We start from the raw sequence: 22,856 nt of genomic DNA, 5'->3' as shown, positions 1-22,856 counted from the left end.
CCATGTTTCCAGACTAGTTTCAGACTTTGAATGTGCCTGGTTCTACCTCCAGCCAGAGCGCCTGGCATGAGCTCCTCTGCTGAACCCAATGCCCTTCTTTTGGGCACATCCATGTGGGTTTCTGCCCACATTCCAAAATCCTACCTGGATCCCACAACAGCCTCAGCACTTCATCTGGGAAAAAAACAAATGCCTTCCTGTACTGGGCGTGGACCAACTCACTAACATTTGTCTCATTTATCCCTGAGAAGTGGAGGTATTGCCTCACAGATGAAACCAGCTCAGGTCTCCACCTCTTTTTCCAGTAAAGGATGCACCCTTTCTCTCTAGACAAACAGAAGGAGTGGGCTCACAGAGACCACAGCATCCTTTGCCACTCCAGGATTGCCCAAGGTAAAGAAGAGGGTCTATGTGTTACTCCAAAAGGAATTTCTCTGCTTCCTGCTTCTTGCCATTCCTGGCTGTTGCAGCCTGCGGTACATCAATGTGTGCTCAGCAGGGGAAAAATGCCGCTGGCCAAGGTGGTGGTTGTGAGATGAAAAAGGCTGATCCGCACAGTGGTTTCTTCTGTCTTCATCTGAATGGTTTCACTTCAGGAACCCCTTCCTTGTTACAGCTGGGAAAGATGTAAACAGAAGCCAGGCCCAGCTGAAAATAACTCTGCTTGTGTCCTGTGTGGAGCCTGCTTGATTTTCCTTCTGCTTTTTAGTCCTAGTATCAAACTAGGTTGTCTCTCAGCACTGAGTTTGCAGACAATTAGGAGCACAGGTCACCTACAGCTTCTTCCACTTCACTGGGAGCTCTAGTGGCTTTAGCAGGATTGTATCTTATCTCATGGAATGAGACACAAGAGGGAGACAAATACCCAAGTGGTGCCATTTTAAGCTCATGCCCTTGAAGCCTAGGCAGGAAAATATATTTCTCAGATCTCGAGTGATTCCAAAGTTTTGGATATTTACCTAAGCCAAAACTGAAATCTCAAAGATCCTCAAGAATGAAACATGGACAAATTAAGTGCATGTCAGAAAAACTTCCCTTTTGCAGTTTGAAAGCATTCCATGTCCCATTTGGATTGGGGAGGGGGGAAGAAGTTAATTAGTGCTCATTCACTGAATCATTGAAACATGATACTTCCACCTTTCAAAATATAAAATTTGCCCCCTGGGACCTCATTCTCTTTCCCAAGAAACTGCTGAATTTGGAGAGATTGTGAAATACAGCCCTTCCTACAGTTTTTGGCTCCTATTGAAAACATGTAATTTGAAAGTTCCCAAGAAATCTCAAAAGACACAGAGCTAATTCAAACATGGGATACAATGGCTGCCTTTCATGTCCTCAGTGTCTCTGACATGAGCCAAAAATCAGTCTGGATAAACACAGAAGATTTTTATCTGGAGAAAGAAGCTTGAAACTGTGAAGCACAAGAATGAGGATGTAGGAAGAACAGAGCTCATACCCGGCCCCCACCTGCTCTAGGTGCCTACAAAAGATACCACAGCAAATTCGGGGTTAGGAAGAGCTGTTTCCAGTGTTTAATTGCATGTGCAGCCCACGGAGGAGGTAAATTCATGGAACAGGATTTACTCCCCACATTTATGTCCCAGAACACAAAAAGTTGGGGATGTGTGCTTCACTCCAGGCCACGTTAGCAAAGTGTGTGAATTCCTGCATGAGCCTAAGGGCTCAAAATGCTGAAAATATGATCTAGCTGTAAAATAGAACAAAATGAGCCATAGCTCAAACATTTCTCATGTGAGGCAATACCTGACTTTCCAGGTCAGCAGGCAAAAGAAATGTGGTGTAAGTATCTGTGGCTGTAAGCCAAAAAAGGACCCACTGTGAATTCAGTCTAAAAAAGGTAGTCAGTGGAAATTGTCATATGGGAATGGTATGACATCTGGCTGCACGAGGTAGACCATTTTTCTGTACAACCAAAGTGAAACACTGGTGTGGGAGCATACAAAGATAAAATGCAAGGTAAGGACTACTCTCCTGCCCAACCCAGTGAGACAGAGAGGCTACATTAACAGGGGCAAACCATACAGTGCCAGGGTCATTCTCTGGCAGCTCTGTCATGGCCCAACCACAGTCGTGCTATCAAGCTCTCCTAGCCTCCAGTGTTCTGTGAGGCATGGCTGCAGACTTATGCTGGTTCCGTGTTGTGCTTGGGAGATGTTTGGGAGAAGGTTATTTATTCGTCTTGAGAAAGAATATGCCAGAGATTGGTCTAACAATTTAACAGTATAGGCAAATCAGGGCCAGTGTCCTTGCCATGTCATTGTTCTATCTACCAGTATAGATGTGGCCTGAGATGCCAGCTGCATTGTGATGCTTCCCATAATCCTCATTCTTCTTTATGTCCAAAGTCCCTCCTGAGGCTTTAATCAAGATTATTAACTGTGCTTTTAAAAAAGTATAAAAAATGGATCTTTCAAAGAAGTCCAACTGTGACTGCCTGGTCCTCTGTGCTGCTATTTCTACTGCTTTCAGTGCTGAAGAATAGCAAGCAGGAAGGAGGCGGTGATTCATTGCCCAAGAGCTTTCGGGAGCCCAGAGAGTATTTCAAATGTTCCAGTATCCCATTGCCTGTACCAGGCAGCATCCATGGCTCGTTGCTGGTGCCAGCATCTGACATGGCAATGCCAGCCAAATATGCACGGGATCACTGGCAGTTACAACGGCGTGAGGTTTACAAGAAAACTTCGGAGCCATTTCTGTGGCAGGCAGATATTTCTCAATGAATGTACTAATAAGCCCAGGACCCGCTTCTTATTTTACATTGACATAACTGCACCGCTCTCAGATGTGCTACAGAAGGTTGGGAAATCACAAGTAAGCCCTTGGAGTCATGTGGGGGCCTCCCAGCTTTGCGGTCAGGGTATGTGGCTTCACTGTGTGTAAAAGCTGGGGGGAGATCTGTATGCACCTTGTCCTTTGGTGCATATGGAAAAGCACCTGCAGCAGACTGTGTGGTGAGATTAGAGACCAGCAGTAACAGGGGAATTATTAGCTTCAGTGAGACTTGTTGCAAAATGTTGTTCTCCTCTGTGAAGTTTAGGGAAGTTCTTTTCTCTCCAAAGAAACCCCATGCTGCCCATTTTGAAATCAGTATTCAGAGTTTTCCCAAAAAAGGGACGGTCAAGCCTGCCAAGGGAAGAGAGGTTTGTTGGCCAGTATCCTGTGAACCTCAGGGATTCTTGGAAGAGTGATAGCTTTGAAGATTGCAGCACAAATTCATAAAGCATTTTATTTCCCATCTGTCTTTTTCTTATATCTTTTGCCATAGCTTAGATGCTACAGTTTTTCCAAAGGTAACCCCATGTCCATCAGTAACCCATCAAAATAAAATTCCTAGGGAGTTCCCTACCATGTTAACAACTGGTGTTCACCATCTCTTCCTTGGCAATGTGTTTACATGGGGGATGGAATTTTCTAATTAGAGAAAAATATAGCAAAAGGCAGACAATTCAGGTCAGGGGGAAAAGGAAACTCAAGAGTTTCTTCTTCTCTTTCACTGCATCCCATAAAAAATATTTGGAGAGTTTCTCAACATAAGGAGTTGGGAGAATGTATTCACTCTCCTAGCAAAAAAGGAAAGACAAGAAGCTTCCTTAAAGGCACCACTGCAAAATAGCTAAATGAACATCATGCATTAAGGAATTATAGAAATTTTCTATGTAGTCATAGAACCTTTAAAAAACCTGCCCGTGATTTGATACGTGGTAATGGGGATTTATTGACCAGGACTGCTGGATATGTGTGAGAATACAAGCATACACATGTGCATACACATACTGCATTTTGGGATTTTTTGCTGAGCATCTGTTTGTCTGGATATGTTCATATCATTCTCACACTTGAAGCTCCAAAGGAATGAGAATAATATCAAATGCTTACACTCTTATTCTCCACTAGGGGAACCCAAACACGTCCTGTCTCAAATAAAGAAGTTACATAACATTAGAGGTGGAATCAATGACAAAATGTTCCGGATTGTGCTTACGCCTTTTTATTCACTTCCATGACCCATTCTAACCACAGCAAGTGTTAGGAGCCCTGAAACATTGGTTTGTGGTTTGTTTACTCGAGGATGTGGGGATTAAGTCATGCTGCTGTTGGGGTTTCTTTTTTTTTTATTTTATTTTTTGTTGTGTTTTTTAAAAGCAATGGGAGAATCAAAGGATATTTTTTTACCATCTGCTGCCATCTCATCCATCAACTGCCTCACTGCTTTGGGTCCCACCTGTACAATGCTGTCTTGATCCAGCTGTCATTGAACTCCTCCTGTCACAAGTATCTCATTGCTCTTCTCATCATAGCCCCTATCTCCTCCTTCTTCCTGAGACCTCTGGAGATACATACTCCTCCTCAGGATTTACTTGAGCTGACTTGAAAGCTGTCTCAAGGCCCTGTTTCCTCAGATAACAATTCTTTCTTCATTGTGCTCTAATTACAATACAGTAAACAATACACAGGTGTGTGTTTTACAGGAATCCATACCACGTGCAGCCCTGGTCTGGCCATGCCTGGCAAGGCTGGCAAGCAACCAATGCTGATCTTCAGCTCAAGTTTTTAGTAAGATAGTTCCATAAACACATTGACATCATATAATGACATCGTTGTTTTCCTGTAGGTTTGAATCAGCTTGCTTGCTTTTACAGGAAATTATATGTTCACTGCTCCTCCAACTTAATTGACACCAGGGAAGTGCCACACACGTTACTTCCAACATTTAGCTTTCAAGTGCATGAACAACATTCCCATCATCCATTAGGTAACCACCCAAAACAGGCTTTGTCGTCATACAAGTAAAAGCAGCTAAATAAACATTAAAATCAGGTTTAGAGTGTAAAAGAAAAATTCAGAATATTACTTCTAGGGGAAGGATGAAGCCAAAAGTACAATACCTTGTGCTATGGGGCTTTCTGGCCTGGTTGAAAACACTGGATGCTATGGTAATACGATACCAATGCCAAGAGACCAAAGTTTTAATGACTCCATCTCCCACCACCTCAAATCCTTCCTAATATTATCCATGATGTAACTGCAGCCTGTGCTATTCATTTTAGCATTGATTAGAAGGGTTTTGCAGAAGAGAGAATAATACTAGAAACTGAAAGTTCATTGTATAAAACGAGCTAGATAATGTGAACTAATGCACAAAACTAAACATAACGGAAGGAAATCAAAAATGACGTTCTGCTTTGTTCATGGACTACAGGACAGTACACAAAATCACAAACTTAAAATCAGCATCTCTCATGCTGATTGACAATTGAGGGTTTCAGTGAAACAAAAGTGTCAAAAGCATTGTATTTATGGTTTAGATCAGGTTTCATAGAACTATAAAATATTAAGGGGTTGGAAGGGACCTTAAAGATCACCTAGTTACACCCCCTCTGCCATGTTCAGGGACATCTCCCACTAGACCAGGTTGCTCAAGGCCTTGTCCAACCTGGCTTTGAACTCTGCCTTTCTAAGATTCCTCCCTTCGGATCAATTTAGATCCAACTCTGTTCTACTGCTCCACCAGTAAAGAATAGAGAAAACATTCATAAATTTACAGGAAATGCTGAAGCCCTCATTATTTGTTGGAAAGGAGGGGCAGAGGGTAAAGTGGAAAGTGTCACAGTTTACAGCCACGTGTTTTCAAATAAAGGCTAATGTGTGCATACCAGCAGTCGTTTTACACACCAGTGCCAAAACTGATAAACTGAAAAGTGGTCTTTGCAGTGACACTACACACAGAGCAGAGCCCTGAAAATCAGGGGCTAAAATGGTACACTTTGGGCCATCGGTGTTCTAAGTTGGAAATAACTTCATGACGCTCCCTTCACTACTACCAAAGAAGACTTGGTTGAGTTTCCTAGTTCAGGATTCAAAATGCTGTTTGACTCTTAACAGGCCTCTACATACATCAAGCTCTAGACATTTATGTAAACCTTGGCATCTCAAGGCTTTGTCACAACCTCTGGGAATACATTTGTAAGATTTTAATTCAAAGGGTTGAGTTATGAATATGAACTAACACCCTGCATATGATCACTGAGCTAGCTGTAGCACTACAGTCCCATCTCAAAACTTGCAGACCTCATCTGTAACAGTCCTGTCAACAGTTCATGCACATTTTAAAATGATCAAAGTGTTTTTCACTATTTTTCCGAGAAAAAAAGAGCCCTTGCAACACATAGAAAGACACAGACACATATCTTTGCATGATTTCAGTAAAAACATGCTTTTCTTATTAAAATGTGGTGCTATTCTGTGATTATAATAGTCTTCCTTTCCGGGAAATGTATGAGTCAGTATGTGTAAATACTCATCTCAGGGGTCTGCCCTTGTGGTGGCTCTGGCCACCCTCAGAACTTCTCACCACGTTTGTGTGTGAATTGCATCAGAGTTGTACGTATGATAGATTCTCCCTTCTTTCGGCTTCCCTATCCCTCTGGGTGCTTGCCAAGTATGCTGGCTGGCCACCTTATTAGCAACAAAAGTGGGACTTGAGTCCCAACCAGACTCTGGTGGAAGCTGGAGGTTCCCCCATTGACTGGAGTGGCGTTCAACTACTTCCACTGCATCAGCAAGGGCTTTCCAGCGGGTGGTTATGGATGCTGATTGCTTTAGTCCTGTGCACTATGGAGAGCTTTTGATTACACTTGACTTCCGCACAGGCTAAGGGCACTCCACTGTCACTAGATAAACTCCTTATATAATGCAGCTCTGTGTGTGTGCCATACTCTCTTGTTGGTTCCTCCATAAGGCAGGTTCATGTACACGGAAATTTGGTGGGTTTTCAGTGGCAGAGGCAGATTCCTGGCTAACCACGCACCAGCATTTCTCTGAAGCCACAGCTTTCCCAGAGAAGCTACCACATGTTCACAGTCTGGATCTGTCTCACCCCAAGCCCCAAGCACTGTGCCTAGGACAAGCCACGTGTGACCCCAACATGCTCTGACACCAGCTCGCCACCCCTACGTGGGATGAGACCAGCCTTAGTAAGAAAGCTGAGCTCATGTTTCCACGAAGCGAAGAGAAAGGGAGACGTTTGCGCAGCACGTTGTCACTGCCGGTGGTACTTTCCAGACTAACAGTAAACTTGGGTTGTTTACTGGATCCCAAACTTTCTTTGCATGTATACAGGAAAACAGATGCTTCCCACTCCCGGGCCCCATGCCCAAGCAGGCTCCCTTTAGCAACACCATAGGCAGAGAACAAAAAACAGGGCAGCAGAGACATTGCTTCCTGCCTCGGTCCGCTTTGAGCTGGTGATAGAGCATTATCTATCCCGCACACTTCTGTGGCCTCCTTGCCAGGGTATCAGGCAGGCTCACAGCACGCAGTTTGCTTTTCCTGCGCCATTGGAACAGCTGCTGCCTCCGCTCCCAAACAGGGAACAGAGGCCGGGCCTTGCAAGCGCTTTGGTTAAACAGGGGGCATGGGGCAGGGATGAGAGAGCTGGGAAGCGAGCCGCATCTCCCAGAGCCTGAGCAGGTGGGTGCCCCAACTACTAGGTTACCTTTCATCTTCTGGCATTAAAGGTCTGGCATGGTGCATCCATAGCCCTATCTTCAGTACTCCTCAGGTGCAGTCCCCCAAATGATTCATTTATGCCAGCATAAATTAAATTTCAGGCTCTTACAATGAATTAAAGAGGCAAAGGTGAAACAGAGCACAAACTCATGTGCCTGGACGTATACTTAACCATTTGACTTCAGGATGGCCACTTATCAGTCTCCTGCCTCTTCTTCTGAAGCAGAGGTGCTGGTCGCTGCCTCTGCTAGGACTGTAATTTATTGTGCCCTTCTGCGGTCCGAAGATCTTTCAGCTTTCTGCCTGAAGAAAGTGACACAGGCTGCTTGAGGACGTGATGCACTCACTGTTCCCCTCTCCTGTGACATTTCTTTATATAAGCATCTGAATAGCAAAACATATCAGTGTTCATTACAAATTTTGTTATTTATAGTGAGCTGCCACAGATGGAGACTGCAGCACCATTCTATCTTTAGGGCGTAGTGCCTGCCTGTCCATACAGACAATTGGTAATTAGCACAAGAACAAGTTGTTTATCTATTCTCAAATAAATAGGAGAGCCATTTATCCATCCAAATTCAACTGCCTCCCTTTGCCAGATCTCCAGGTTAACTGCTTAATGAATAGAGCTCATTGCTTCAGGCACTTAAGTAAAGACAGAAGTGTCTTTAAAGGAAATGCAATATGGAATAAAAAATAACTAGTTACATACTGAACAAATAGCATTTAGATCACAAGAATCATGAGCGCAAGACAAGATAAAGATCACAGGGATGCCAAGCAGAGGTGTAGAAATGGACCAACCAGTACGTGGGGGAGATGTGGTGCATATATCCTAGTTACTCCCAACATGTGCACTTCCTACCAGTACAGCCACCCAGCTCTGAGCCCATCACTTCAGTGAATCCTTGCATGAACATGAAACTGGAGAAGAAAAGGCAGAGAGGGTACTTGCAGTTCTTCAAGTAAAATCCCACATGTGCTCTAAGATGACCTTGTATGCCTTGGGTGGCAGGACCCTGCCCAATGGAAACACCACACAAGCCAGGGAGAACATATGACTTTCTTTTCTATTTTTATCGCTGATTCCAACCCTTCTTTGTTTTCTTTTATTCACTATACCCACCCCTGAAAATAGAGAAGAACAGGCTTTATGAATAGATGGACTTTGTGAGTTGCACCTAAGGGTTGGCCCCACTTCCTTCTCTCCTTGTCCCCCCACCCTCCCCACTGATGGGAGGGGTACACTCACTATTAAGGCCAAAGCAGTCCGTGTGGAAAAGAACAAACAACCTTTGTCTTTCTCGCCATTCAGATGTTTTCAGCATCTGAAAGTTTCACTTACTCAAGCTTGCATGCGCAACTGTGTTTTACAAGCATATGAGTGTACACACATCCATATGTACAGGGTGGGAAAACTGCTACCACGCAGCAAAAGTGGGTCAGATCTGAGGAATTCTGCCAGGCCTCCATTTTCAATCATATGGGACCCAGTGAAGAGCTATTTGCTCACTGCCCTTCCATCCAGACAAACTTTATTCGGCCTTTTTATTCTCCAGTTTACAGCATCCAGGAGGGGGATAAAAGCAACTAAATAAAGAAAATTATTCCAAAAACAGTGGCTGGAAAAAATAACTAATGAAAAAGTCCTTCTTTTTTCTTTCAGCTCACAACTCCGAATTTTCCTGTAGTGGTCAAGCTGGGACATGCTCATGCTGGAATGGGGAAGGTAAGTAAAAGAAAATATATATATATCTCTGGAAACAGATATATGTGTGGCACAGCATTCCTGTGATTACACATGGCATGTGGCCAGCCAGCAAAGGGGTTAAACCTCCCCACAACCTATCTGGGTCGCACTGGCTGTTCCTGTGGGAGAAAAGGCCTTTTTCCGCTGTCACGCGCTTGGAGACAGGCAGTGGTATTGGGTTGGAGGCTGTCTGGGATGCGGGAAGGGGGGTTGGTGAAGCATGGGGGGAAAGCTGGCTGGGCTGAAGTCATTAGGCTTGTCTTTTATACATTTTCTCCTCTCCTGAAAGTGGTAGTGTTGTTTATTCAAGCACCTGTAAAGTGCAGCTACACCCCGTAGCACTCACAATGAGGAGCTGTGGCGCTGGGCTTCTGGAGTGCATTATGATGACCTTATTCAAAAAACAGGAGCCCTTCAGTTATTTTTTTCCTCCTTGCAAGGAAGAACAAGACCTTACAAAGCAGAGTGGCTGGTTGCCTGCCAAGGAATCCTGAAAAACAGTTCACTACCCAGGACCTGTTTGTTTTTCCCAGGCTCTCTGGGGTGTTTATTCCCCCAGTGAATTAGCAGCCCCTGTTTCTTGGGGTGACTGGGCTCCCCTTTCAGTGAGGCATCACCAGCACATTCCTGCTGCACTTGAGTCTCCTCTTTCTTGCATCTATCTTTTCAAAAGGCATCCCCTATCTGTCTAAAACTTGATTTGCTCAGACGTATGAAATTCTGAGGTATCATCTCTAAATCCAATTGAGTGGTACATGAACTTCGTAACTGATACTGATAACTGCCTCTCGCAGTGCCTCCCTAGAGCAGACAGACCTTCTCCTGGCCTCACACTTTGCCTGAAAAATATATATAGTTACACCAAATTTAAACTTGGTACAGTTTGTTTGCTTGTGCTCTGGAAACAGAAGCCCTTTCTGGCTTGCTGGATTGCACATGGAAGATCTAATAATCTTTCTTGCTTTGATTGCAATGTTCCCCTGTCTGGATGGTAGCTGCTGGGGAGGAAGTGGGCACAGATCCCTGTGCCAGTGGTGGAGTTGGCTTTCAGCATCAAGGAACAAACATGTAAATAAGCAGGAAATGTTGGTTAATATATTGGTGCTGCCTATGTTAAGCAGGCAGAGGTGTTATTGAATTAGAGTGCATGCAGACAGCCTAGAGGTGCTTGTAGGGAGCCACTAACTTGTTCCTAGGAAGGATTTCATTAGCAAAAACCAACCAGGACAAACCAGGAGGAAAACCTCTCCCCTGAGACCCTGCAAGCCCGCGTGTCTCTGACTGCTCTGCCATTTCACCTGTAATGCAGGTGTAATTCGTGTGTCTCATGCACCAAGGACCCTTAGAGGCTGCAGAAATGAGGGTAGAATCAGAGAAAAGTACTCCAAACTTAACAGCATTTCCAGACAAAACTCTCAGCAGAACATTTAGCTATTGTCTTCTGCACCACACACCAGATCTTCTTCCACCTCTTACTTTCCCTCCCATTTTATTCTTTAATTATGTTGATTTTTGCTGTTACAAGTTACAGAGGAAGAGAGTTTCTATTCAGACTCCTGGCACAATTGTACTCAGCGGTACAAGGAGGGTATGTAGGAAGTCATTCCAGATAAAGATAGGCTAACAGCCAGCATCTTAGAAGAAAGAATTGATCTGAGGCCAAGTTTACTTTAGTCCATTATAAAATTAGTGACTACTAGCAAAGTCTGGATGTGCATTTGGGTACTGAGTTTCAACACTGCTCTGTTCAGTAGATGGGGAAGGTACAGGAAGCAAGGGCTGTTGACCTTATGGTTTTAGTTTGGGCGCTTATCCAGCCTGAAGGATAGTTGAGACTGATTAAATTTTCTTTCTTCAGTCTCACTGCATTTCATTGCACAGAGCAAAAAGAAAAGAGAGAAAGATAAAATAAAACAAAGAATAAATCAGTTGGTTTAAAACACAAGTAACAAGAATTTGTTTCCTGCTTTTTTTGAAACAGTAGGGTTCAAGCCCAAGTGGGACTGACAAAAGAAACCACAGAAAATATCAGAAGAAATACAGTGAAGCAGAATTATGGGTATACTAGAAAAGTAACACCTACAGGTAAAAAAATCAAGCCTACGATAAAGTAATGCAGAAGAGGGAAGTTCCCAGGAGACATTATGGTGTTTTTAACCATCATAATGCAAAAGCAATAACCAGTGAGATTACAGAGAGCTAAATTATTTCTTTGCACTGGTCTTCAGAAGTAGAGATAATAGCAGCAAATAGCAGGTCTTTACCTATAAAATATACATAATATGAAAAGAAAGAGGTTTGCTTTTGGTTTGACGAATGCAACAAAGTAAATGTTAATAAAGCACCTGCATCAGGTCATGTTTTGTAGTAAAGCAGTGACTGGAGAAACAAAGGATAAAATAACCTTAGTCAAAGTACACATGTATTAAAATAGTACTTACTGCAACAAATGCAAATGATGCCAAGATAGCAAGCCATGTATTTGTACCTGTAATTGGTGCTTCAAAGGATGTGAGCATTCGGGTTACAATGTTATTAACAACAGAAATTTTCAAGGAAGTACTTACATTTTTTTTTTTGCTATTAATGATAAAATCACATGTAATGGGAGGCACCAACACTTAAAAGAATGAGCAAAGATGGGAAGTCCAGGCACCGCTATTCTTTATTTGTCTGAGGCAGTGACCAGGAGCCAGAAAAAGTCTGGATGCAGAAATGCCTCTTTCCTGAAGAGCTCCACCATCTGCTTGCAGGGAGATTTGTGTCATTTCACAGTTGTCTTCAGTTTCTCTGTGTTACAGACCAGAGGAATTATAACGATTACCTGATACTTACTGCTAACTCATGTTCATCAGGTTCTTGGCAGTGCAAGTGCTGAGTGTTTAATTTTTTGCAATAATTGCTAGAAGGAGCATAATTATAATAACTTTCATTTTCACATATTGGTTTTTTGACAGAATTTTCACAAAATTCACTCACCACATTTTTTAATCAGAGGGCTGAACAAAGAATCCTCAAAGCTAAAATGAAAAATAACCACATTAGGACTTGTACAAAATAGGCTCTATTGACTGCCTTCCCCTTAAGCATGGGTCATCACAACTGTCTTTAGCTTGGGAGAGGAACAGCTATTATTCAAGGTCAGAACCAAAAGGGGTGGCAGTATACCACTGGTGAAAGAAGGGCTCTTGCCAAATGATGTGTGCGTGTGAGGTGCACATGGAGATGGAGAAAACAAATTTGCAGTAAAAGGCATCTTTTGAAATTTCCATTGAGAAATGCACAAACAACAGCCCCTCTATTGACTTGAACAGAGACACCAGTAATAGCCTTCACCCAGGAACAGACAATCTTCTAATCTAAAAACAGAACACATGCCCCTCCAGCCCCTCCCATGATCATCGTTATCCTCCTTCCAAAATTTGGAGTCACTTCATATTTCGGTGGCACTGGAAGATCATAACAAGTGCTCTCTGTGCTGCTGGCCCTGTGTAGTATCGATACAAATAAAATATCTGTAGAAATACTGCATAGACAACTGTTTACAATGGAGTCAGCAGAGAAGGACCTTTCTCATGTTGTACTTAAGCTGCCCAGACTTACAGGCTCAACAGTACTCAAGGACTCTTCCAGGGAAACCGTGGATGGACACTGAGAGGAGATGTCTTTCCTTGTGCAGAACAGAACTGTTTTCTACCCAGCAGTTCCTTAGAGGTCAACGCATTTTTAAGCATTGTGCAGTTTGAGCCTACCTACCCCAGAAGTGATTGGGGGTCTCTGTTGAACAGGGAGAGCACTGCAGTGAGAAAGGAATAACACTTCTTCCTGACTCCGGATCTCATAATGCCAGAGCCCATGGAAAAGAATAAAGCTCTGAGTGTGTTAGTATTTGCCATTTGTGTGCTAACATGACCCTAAAGTGCCCTAGGAACAGAGCCCAGTACTGCAAATTCACTCAAAGAGCCTCTTCACCTCTTCCTGATCAGATCATGAGAAGGAAACAACTGCTATATCTACAAAGAGAGTAAAACCAGTATCTGTTCACGTGACTTTGCATATATTTATGTCAATTTTTTTTTTTTTTTGCTACTCCTACTTTATTTTTAGACCTCTCGAATTAGGTCCGTTTAAGAGTCACCTCCTGTCCCCTCCTGCCCCATAATTATGAAAACACCTTCCCAGTACAAATCCTGGCTTAGATGAATTTATTACATTGTAGAAGAAAAACTTGTTGTTCATAATAATATGGTCAGAGTTATTTTCTCCCTTACTGGATGGGAAAGACTTCTCTGCTTCTTTTTTTTCCCTGGTATAAATATAGCACAAACCAAACAGAGCCACTCTGTAATGTAAAAATACTGCAAGGTTTTTATCAGGAAGGACAGCTCGTCACCTTGTCTCTCTCGGGACTGGAAATAGAATGTTCCAAAAGTGAGAGCTTTGAAAATCCAGTGTGCTAAAGAGGAAAGGAAGGGGAAAGGGCTGCCTCAGTTTGTCAAGGAACAAATATTTTCTTTTAGAGAAGACAAATAATGACTTGACATGTAACATTCATGCACAACAGAGCAGCCCAATCACTGAATTCCCACTGACTCATGAGTGAGGATGTTCCAAATATCATGAAAATAGCAAAAACATCCACATTTCTTGCACATCAGTCTGAAATCTTTTGCTGGACACAGGAAACGGTGACTGACCCAGGGCACCAAGGATCAAAGCAGCCAGGACCTGGGCTCTGTTTTAGGAACATTCAATGAATTAAAGACAGCATCTGGGGAACTTCAGTGTGAGGATAATGAGGAAATGCAGACCCCAGTGTGACTTTACTATTTTGGGGTGGGTCAAAATTAGGCCTAAATTGATTGTGCGTCAGTTGGATTGGGTATTTTCTGAGAAGAGGAGTATAATTTGGGGTACAGAAAAGGAGATATTCAGGAAACGGTCTGCACAGATCTGTTCCTGAAGATCCACTATCCCAAGATGGTAAGGTCTCTACAGAAAGGCTGAGAGCAGGTCAAGATAGACAAAAAATCTCAAGCTTTGTGTGGCCGCACCACTTCCTCTGGAGGAAAACACTCAGACCATGCATTTTCACAAGCCTCAGTTAGACACCACATTGCCAAGCCCAGCCCTGGCTCAGCGTTGGACACCCACCTTCCAGCCAAACCTGGCTCTAACCTCATTTTGGACACACAAAGTGCTTCTGCAAGTTATCTCTGAAGTGATGTGTGTGTAGTCTGTAGGGCAGAGTTAACCTCGAAGGCAGAGTTCAGACTGGGTGATGCTCAAGAAAGGCAAGGCTAGGGCAGCCCTAGCAGATTAAGATAATTATGGCACTTTGGCTAACCTGATTATTTTTTCATGTGGCCACATAATGAAAGCAAAAGGGGACTGTGGAGCAATACCTTGCAGTGCTCAGGCTAAAGATGAGGGAGGAGTGCCACAGCTGTGGGACCCTGGCATCCAGGAACATCTGGGATGTACAGGAGGCAGCAGATTAGGGAACTATGAGACAGAGGAAGCAGAAGTTTCTACCCAGATAGATCCCACCCTGAGGGAACCCATGCTCACACAGATCTCAGGTGTGGCTCAGACTGCCCAGGAAGTTGTTACACTGGGGTTTTAACACTGCCAGAACCCATCCAAAATCCTGCTTTGCAAAAAGGCCTCAAAAAAAGGTCTGCAGCAGGGTTGGGGCAGAATGTTTCCTCCAGACCTGCCCCCTGGACTGCTCTCCAGCCAAGGCCAGAAAGGTCAGTGCTTATTGGGCAGGCTGAGGACGCAAACAGGTACCAGATGCAGGTCATGCAGTATCAGCCTCTGAGATGCCACCACAGGGCAAAGGGATAGTCACATCTGTGTAAGCATGTCCCCAGCAATCCAGCCAGACTCCCCTTTTCAACAGGGAGCATGCTAGGGCATCACTGGTGCCTGTGTTAGAGAAGAGAGTCAGAAGGGAAGGAGAAATTATCCCAGGGAGCTTTCTTACTCAGAAAAGGCATTTGTCAACACACTGGCCCAAACCCTTCTTAACAGGTCACTAAAACACTACAGCAAACAGCAACTTACGGCTTCAGAATGAGTCTATTGCTGCTCAAACAGCCAGCACAGCTAAGCAAACAGGCTGCCAGGGCAGGGGCTGTGTTTGTACTCACTGTTTGCACTCCTCTATGCAGTTAATGGGATATAGCATTGATCCTAAGAAGGTTGCAAAATAAAAGGGAGAGAGGGGGAAAAATGGCTTCCTGTTGGTTTCTTTCCAACTTCTTTTATCAATTTCGTGTATTGTCCAACCTGCCATTTTAGAAAACAGATTTGTCTCTTGTTAGGTAAATTGGTAACTTTGCTCTGGAATGATTTTTAAAAGTCCCTTCTTAAATAATGCCCTCTGGTGTCACACTACATCCACCCTGGCTTTGGTTATATGTCTGAGATTTTTTCTTCTGTTGGGAGAATGGATACCTTATTGACATCTAAAAGGGTTAAAAGGCAGGAGGAAATGAATTATACAAAATTTAAAAGTAGAAAGCTAATAAAATGATGGACTCAATAGATAAAGCAGGAAAATAAATCTCATTTGACTGTAACTTGAGCGCTTCCTGTTTATGAAGCAATAACTGTACCCTGGGATAAACCAGCATTAACCCAGAACACGGCTGTTATTTTGTCAAATTTGGCTGGCTCTAACAATTAACAAATGGTGGCTCAGATTTCAGATTTGGTGTGGTGATTATTTTGATGCCTGGTGGGAAATAAGTCTGTGATCTCTTAAAAGGGGATTTCTGTGAGTTGCTTCCTCTGAAAAGTGCATGGGAAGTACTCTGGTACAGGCCAGGGAAGATGCCAGAGCTGTTTCCTGAGGACTGTGCAGTGGTGTTGCACGGTGGGAGTAATTTTCTTCATTTTTCATTTCTTACTTTGTGTCCTTGGAGAGTCCCCCTTCTTCATTAACCCAGCCAAAAGTCCTCAGGGACATTAGAGAGAACACTCTCTATTGCTTTCTTCCTCTCCCCATGGGGAAGGGGTGGTGGAGAGGAGGGAGAAATGGGCCCTTCCTTTCCATAGCATGCTGTATTTTTGAGGAAAAGTCACATTTAATAAGATGAGCGCCTTTCTAACGATATCAATATGGTCTAATTCCAGTCTGGAGGGGGAAGCTGCATCCTTTCCTTTGCTCTGGGACCAATGTTCCTGGGCTGAGGATGCAAACATTTCTGTTTGGGCCCAAAGACATCTGTTGCACAAGCACAGCACTTTGTTTCAAATCCCACAAATGTCCTTGTTCCAAGTAGGTCATTATATAATGGCTTTTGTATTTTCTCACTCCCAAAAGAGTCCAGGAGAATATGTTGTCACACCGTGTCAGTGCTGCCTGCCCTTGCAGTCCCTCCTTCGATCATCTCATCTGGGTGGGACTCTCTTGCTTGATGTCATTCAGCCCAGGGCAGCTCTTATCAGTGCAACAAAAATACTCAGCTCCAACACAGCCTGCATTGTTCCCTCTGGTATTTTGCAAGTCCAAGCTCTGGATTCCCTCTCCCATTCTCCCTGCTGCCTCCAGGGCATTCCTACCACCTCACCCTGCCCTGTACATCCCCACTCAGACAGAGAGGGAAACAACACAGCCTAGAGCAAGGCTGCTCCTCCTGGATGCCCTGTAATGGTTGCCTTACATATCCCCTTTGTGTTTGTTATTTCCTTTTTTTTTTTTGTTAGTACCCTCCCTTCCCATAGATGACTGTCATCTCCCTCTGCTCCTTTCCTCAGCAGTTCCTGGATAGTGAGAGCACAGCCCTCACCACAGCAAAAGGGAGATGGACTAGGGGTATTTGGTGGTCAGCAACAGGAGAAGCAAAGAGAGTTCTTTTTCCTACTCAGGCATCTAGAAATGGTCACGGGTGAAACTGGTTGCACTTTTCACCTCCCCCACAACTGTTCAGTTTTTGAGAGCTTTTCTGCAACAGGATGTGGCCGAATCTTTGGCCAATGCATAAACTGGCACTTACACAAAACCATCTAAACAGAGTAAAACAGGTTAGCAACAAGCTTGTCTGTTCCCTAGTGAAGATGGCTCCCACCCTCCCATGGCTGAAGGCGGATAAATAAAGCCACTTGTTTGTTCTTTGCAAAGAAACACCAAATACCATTGCATGTGCTTCCTTCAGCTGGCTCCACACAGTCTGGCATCACCCTCCATTAACCCACAGTGATGCAACTGGGAAACTCTTCTGGAGAAGACACTGATGGATTGTCACCTATCAGTGCACACTTAGCAAAGCAGGGTTGCAATCCCCAACTGTGGTCTCAAAGCATTACCAAAATACAAAGTGAGGGTAATAAAGTAAAGAAAGTCAGTCACTTGCTTATCCTTTTCATACAGTCTTGGTCTTTTTTCCACAAATTAATCCACCCTTCCTGCATATGTCCAGCCCTAAGGAACAAGACTTGTACAGGTTTCTCTGATGCACCAAACAAGTGTTTGCCAATACACTAAAGGCCATGGTTACAGGTATGAGTGAGGTGAAGTAGTCCACTATGTTCTTGCTACCTGCTTGCTCAGTTTTGCTTTCCCAAATCGATGAGCTTTTGCAGAGGTTTGATTATATCATTAGAACTGCTGTTTTGGTCCTTCTTCATTTCATTTGGGTTTTTTTAGTAAGATACAGAGCATTTCCCATAACTGGACACAGATCTGTGAAAAGTCATCTTCTCAGAAAAACTATAGCTCATAAGTCAACTGCTCTTTCATTTCCAAGTGCGACTCAAGTCTAACACCCAACCAGCTCTCCTACCCACGTGCCCATTGCCTCACACTCACACTAATCTCCCCAAGAGTCACAAACTCCCCCAGAGACGTCCTTTTCCTTCAGAGCTTGTGTCCAGTCAAGAGACCTGCACCATTCCTCAAAGAATGTCTGGAGGAGGGTAATGTGAAACGCCAGGGAACTGAAGCCTAGAGGTGGCAGACAACCAGCTCTCATGTTGATTTCCTGGAATTGGTTTGTACTTCCTGACCACCCAAAATACTCTACTTTCATCCATCGCAACATGGGAAATAGCAGTTCCAAAGTTTGAATGAAGTAATGCCTCTTAAGAGATTGAATACTTTTCTGGAGCACCCTAAAAGCAAAGAGCATTAGCAAGAGCCATTTGGGCAGAGGTCTAGCTGCCTCTCTGGTGCCAGGTTTACCAGGGCTGGTGCATGAAGAAGGAGAATGGGATGGATTTACTCTGGGTTGGTTTGCTCTGGGGAACTTCTCTCTTTAAATCACAAAAGCGCTGCTCTGTCCTCAGCTGTGTGTATGCGAGGTATAACTAACATTGTGCTATTCAGGTGCAGAGATGACTTCTGTTCACAAAGTATTCATGTTCTTTTTGTTCTTGTCTCTTTTTCACTGGATTTTGATAATCAAGGTCAAAGTTGAGAACCAGCACGACTTTCGGGACATGGCCAGCATAGTAGCCATGGCAAAAACCTATGCCACCACCGAGCCATTCATTGACTCCAAATATGACATCCGAATCCAGAAAATTGGCAGCAACTACAAGGCTTACATGTGAGTGCATGGCTATGCCAGAGCGAGACGGGGACGAGACAGTGCTGTGGATGTGATTGAGTCGGTGTCTGCTCTGGGCAGGAGTAGGTAGCTGACTTAATTTCCTTGAAGAATAACCGTGCTGTTTTCCTCCCACCTCTGAACCCAGATTCTTCATCCACCAATCATCTTCTCCATTAGTCACTGTCAGGTCATTGTTTCTGGAATGTAAATCTCTGTCTGTCTGCTTCTGGGATTCAGTAAGTTCCCACTGTAATTACTGTGCTCTGCCATCACCTCTCCATCCTGTCGTTGAAGGGCTCATCTTTCCCAGCAAAATCCTCCAGTTCCAAGTACCCTCTCGTGGGAATTGAACCCACCCACTTTCCACCTGGGGGAAAAAATAAAAAAGATTGAGCCAGCTGCAACTCCTGGAGCCCTAGAGTGTCCAGGCCATAGCAGCATCCCATCCTTCAGCCCACAGCAGCAACCTATCCTCTCCCCAGCTGGAGATCACAGCACCACAGTCACACGAGGAGCACAGAGCGCCGGGTACGAACAGCCTCAGATGGGGCAGCACCCAGGGTTTCTGTGGGCATTTTGCATGTGCGCTCCTTGACACATACAAAGGATGGAGAGGAGGTGAGACATTTCTGAGGGTGACCCAAAACTCCTCCCTGCCCTGTGGGGTAGTGAGGGAGGTGACATGACAGCGATCTTCAACACTGGTATGTTTAAAAGTATTAAAAAGCATTCAGCCAAACTTCAGTAGTCACCACACTCAATTAGAGATGTAACCACATGAGTCAGTAAGACACCTGTTTCTTCTTACTACAAACCAGTAGATGAAAAAAGCCACACTGCACAGCTTCTCCAGAAGCTCCTTATCCAGCCACAGAATCCTGGACAGGTAGTCAGCTCCAGCAGTACATTCTTCAGGTCGCAAGGTAATTTGTATACGTTACCTAACACCTACAACACTGTGACTCTTGGGTCCATGTTTACAAACCTCCAGGCCGTAGTTCTGCTGAAACATAGTTAAACAAGATAATCAAATGTACACAGTCACGTATTTTTCAGCTATAACTGCCTAAAATTCCCAGGTGGATTCCTAACACAGAGATGTTTAAGAAAACTAGATAATGACTGAGTCACATTCTTCATGGGAAGGAAGGAAGGATGTGTGGGACACTTACCTACTTCATGTGATCTCAATGAGAGAAAATGTATTTTTAATTGAATCAGGTCAACAATAGCACAGTTGCCTAATATTATATTAACATCTCAGAGAGTCTAACTCAAATTGGCCAAAGGAAAGAAGGTTTAAAATATCAATTAAAATTCCCTATTCCTGCCAACACACCCAGCCTTGGCTCCAGAGCCTGCTCCCCAACTGCCTCTAACTGAAACAAAGGCCAAGTTAGCCTGACCATATTTTCTCCTCACTTATTATTTGCACTCACCATGCACTCATCCAGCGCAGGGATCAGAAATAACACCAGATGATTCAGGAAAGAAAGCAGTCACACTAAGACCTAATCCCACTTGGGAATATAGCTGCGCAAACAATTGTTTGATAAAGAAAAAATGTTTTCATATGTAAATGGTCATGAACAGAGAACACCTTAATGAGAAATGAAGCTCCTTAGCAAAGAAAGCAAACAGCAAGATTCACCCAGTAACTTGCCAACCCAGGAGGCTGACTTAGATTGAGAGAGCCATTTACGGATGTGAGCTTGGGAGAGTGGTATAGTCAGTCCCACCAGGGACTGTTCCTTCCACCCCAGCATTAGACAAAATAGGTTATTTCTATGGTATACATAAGTCCCTACTATGTCCAAGGACAGAGGTAAAAGCACCCAAAATATCAGAGCTCTTACTGATGTCCCAAATAGGAGACTCAAAACCATTAGTCATGCTAGCAAATCTCAGCCTTAAAGGCAATTCCAGCATCTGCAGTAGCATCATACTAAGTGACTTGCTTTGATCTGTGAGCCATGGAATCTATCCAGTAATTTTATACCTTCACCCACACTTATAGACTTTAAAAGCCCCTTTTCTTCTGAGAAAGACTGCCCTGAAATTCTCCAGAATATGTTTACTTTGCACCAAGCATCTGCCAAGAGGGAGGATGCTGCAGGGTGACTCATGCATTCCTCCCTGCCCCAGATGTTCAGTGCACTTCCTTCCAGCCCATGACCCAAGGCTTCAGTTCGGTTTCCCATTGGCTTCAGTGCAGTGACTCCAGATTTACACTGCTAACAAACTCCTACTTAGCCCATGCCTTGGGCCAGTCTGAAAACAGCAGATAAGCAGCGTATGATATATGCCTAGAATTCCACCAAGTGTATTTGACTGCCATTGTAATAGTGGTGAAGAGAAAACATGAAAACAGCTCATGTTGCAGGCAAAATTGGGGCAGAAATTATGCTTCCACTCTCACCCCAACTGGAGGCAAACAGGGGGATCATTTCCAGTTAAGACTCATGAAATGTTGTTCACTTTGAATTAAGCCAGCAGCTACTGACTTTCAGGCATGGGATATTCTTGCCACCAGCTCTTAGTTAGAGAGTAATACCCTTCCTTGTAGTTTCATGAGTGGGATTTCTGACCTTGTCACCTCCAGTGCAATACAATGTGATCTGTAGGGGACACCATATCAACTGTGTCTAAACTAGAGCTACTTTTAGACAGAAGCGGCCCAGATTAGAAGCGGTGAGTATAGGACACCAACAACTCTTGATCTGCTCATTTATTCAGTTATACTAAACAATGCTGAAGGTGTTGTGGTCACAAATCTGTTTAAGCAACTGTTCTCTAAAAGCCTGGGGTCCCTTCTTTTAAGACACTGACTGTACATTGTGTGGCCCCCTGATGCTTAGGATAGTTGGAAGCACTTTGACTTTCAGTCCTTGAAGGAAATGGGGTTTGAGGCAGAACATCCTTAGGAAAAATTTTTGTCTTCAGTCTCTTTTTTCACTTCATACAATACAAAAAAGAAAATCAAAAAGAAGCTGTATGAGGAGCAGTTGGGGTCACTTGATCTGTTTAGCTTGGAGAACAGGAGACTGAGGGGCAACCTTATCACAGTCTACAGCTTCCTCACAAGGGGAAGAGCAGGGGCAGGCACTGATCTCTTCTCTCTGGTGACCAGTGACAGGACCCAAGGAAATGGCCTAAAGTTGTGCCAGGGGAGGTTTAGGTTGGATATCAGAAAAAGTTCTTCACCCAGAGGGTGGTTGGCACTGGAGCAGCTCCCCAGGGAAGTGTCACAGCACCAGCCTGACAGAGTTCAGCAGGCATTTGAGGCACATGGTGTGACTCTTCGGGATGGTGCTGTGCAGGGCCAGAAGTTGAGCTCGATGATGCTTTTGAGTCTATTCCAACTGAGAATATGCAGTGATTCTGTGATTCTGTAAGTTTGGGGGCACAGCTGACACCTGAACTGCTTGGACATGCTTGGAAGGGAGTGACACTGACTGTGGTGTAGGGTTTGGTGTCTGATCCAGTGGGCTTCAAATAAAACTCTACAGTTTCAAAGCAGCAAAGTTCCCCAACAGGAAAGTTAGGAATACCGCAGAGAGATATATTTTAAATCTTATGCCCAAAATTGGCTCGAGATGGATAGGCATAAACAAGTCCAACAAATCAGCCCAATGGCTTGAGCAGAGTTCTTATTTTGGGAGCTTTCCCATGTCAAATTTTCTTGTAAAACTGTCAAGCTGTGGTTTCCTTTTCTTAGGGACAACACAGCTGCTTACATTTGGTATGCCAGGTACATTTTCTAAACACCGATGTCAAATCATCATGTCACTAATGAGACTCCAGGAGTTTCCACCAGTACTAGTGGGATTTTGGATATCCCCTGCTGCTGCAGGGCAATTTTCTGTTAAAAATACATGTTAGCAAAGAGTGGTTCTTCCCGCTGCAGAACTGAAAAACATAATCCTAAGAATCCCATATCAAAAAAGAAAGAAAGGCTGAGGATTGAACACTGACCTTGCAGGCCATAAAGGGCTAATGAATGTCCAAGCTTGAGG

The 22,856-nt window shown here is 43.9% G+C and overlaps 1 protein-coding gene and 1 long non-coding RNA gene across 3 annotated transcripts in view; one reads left to right on the top strand and one right to left on the bottom strand.

The window, feature by feature from the left end:
- The window catches only part of SYN3 (synapsin III), a 189,257-nt gene that overhangs the window by 143,307 nt on the left and 23,094 nt on the right, over nt 1–22,856 (top strand). For both annotated transcript variants that reach the window (XM_048301298.1, XM_048301299.1), the window contains 2 exons: nt 9,197–9,259; nt 18,695–18,837. In XM_048301298.1, coding sequence (XP_048157255.1) covers nt 9,197–9,259; nt 18,695–18,837 — 206 coding nt within the window. The remainder of the gene's footprint in view (nt 1–9,196; nt 9,260–18,694; nt 18,838–22,856) is intronic.
- LOC125324855 lies at nt 11,737–21,998 on the bottom strand. Its single transcript, XR_007203139.1, has 2 exons — nt 19,656–21,998; nt 11,737–19,207 (listed from the first exon to the last, which is right to left on the bottom strand). It is a non-coding gene; the product is annotated as an uncharacterized LOC125324855 (long non-coding RNA).

Source organism: Corvus hawaiiensis, chromosome 4, assembly GCF_020740725.1.
Source record: "Corvus hawaiiensis isolate bCorHaw1 chromosome 4, bCorHaw1.pri.cur, whole genome shotgun sequence".
In the NCBI taxonomy this organism is placed as follows: Eukaryota; Metazoa; Chordata; class Aves; order Passeriformes; family Corvidae; genus Corvus; species Corvus hawaiiensis.
Note: the sequence above shows the minus strand (reverse complement) of the source record. Positions and strands in the feature narration are given on the sequence as shown.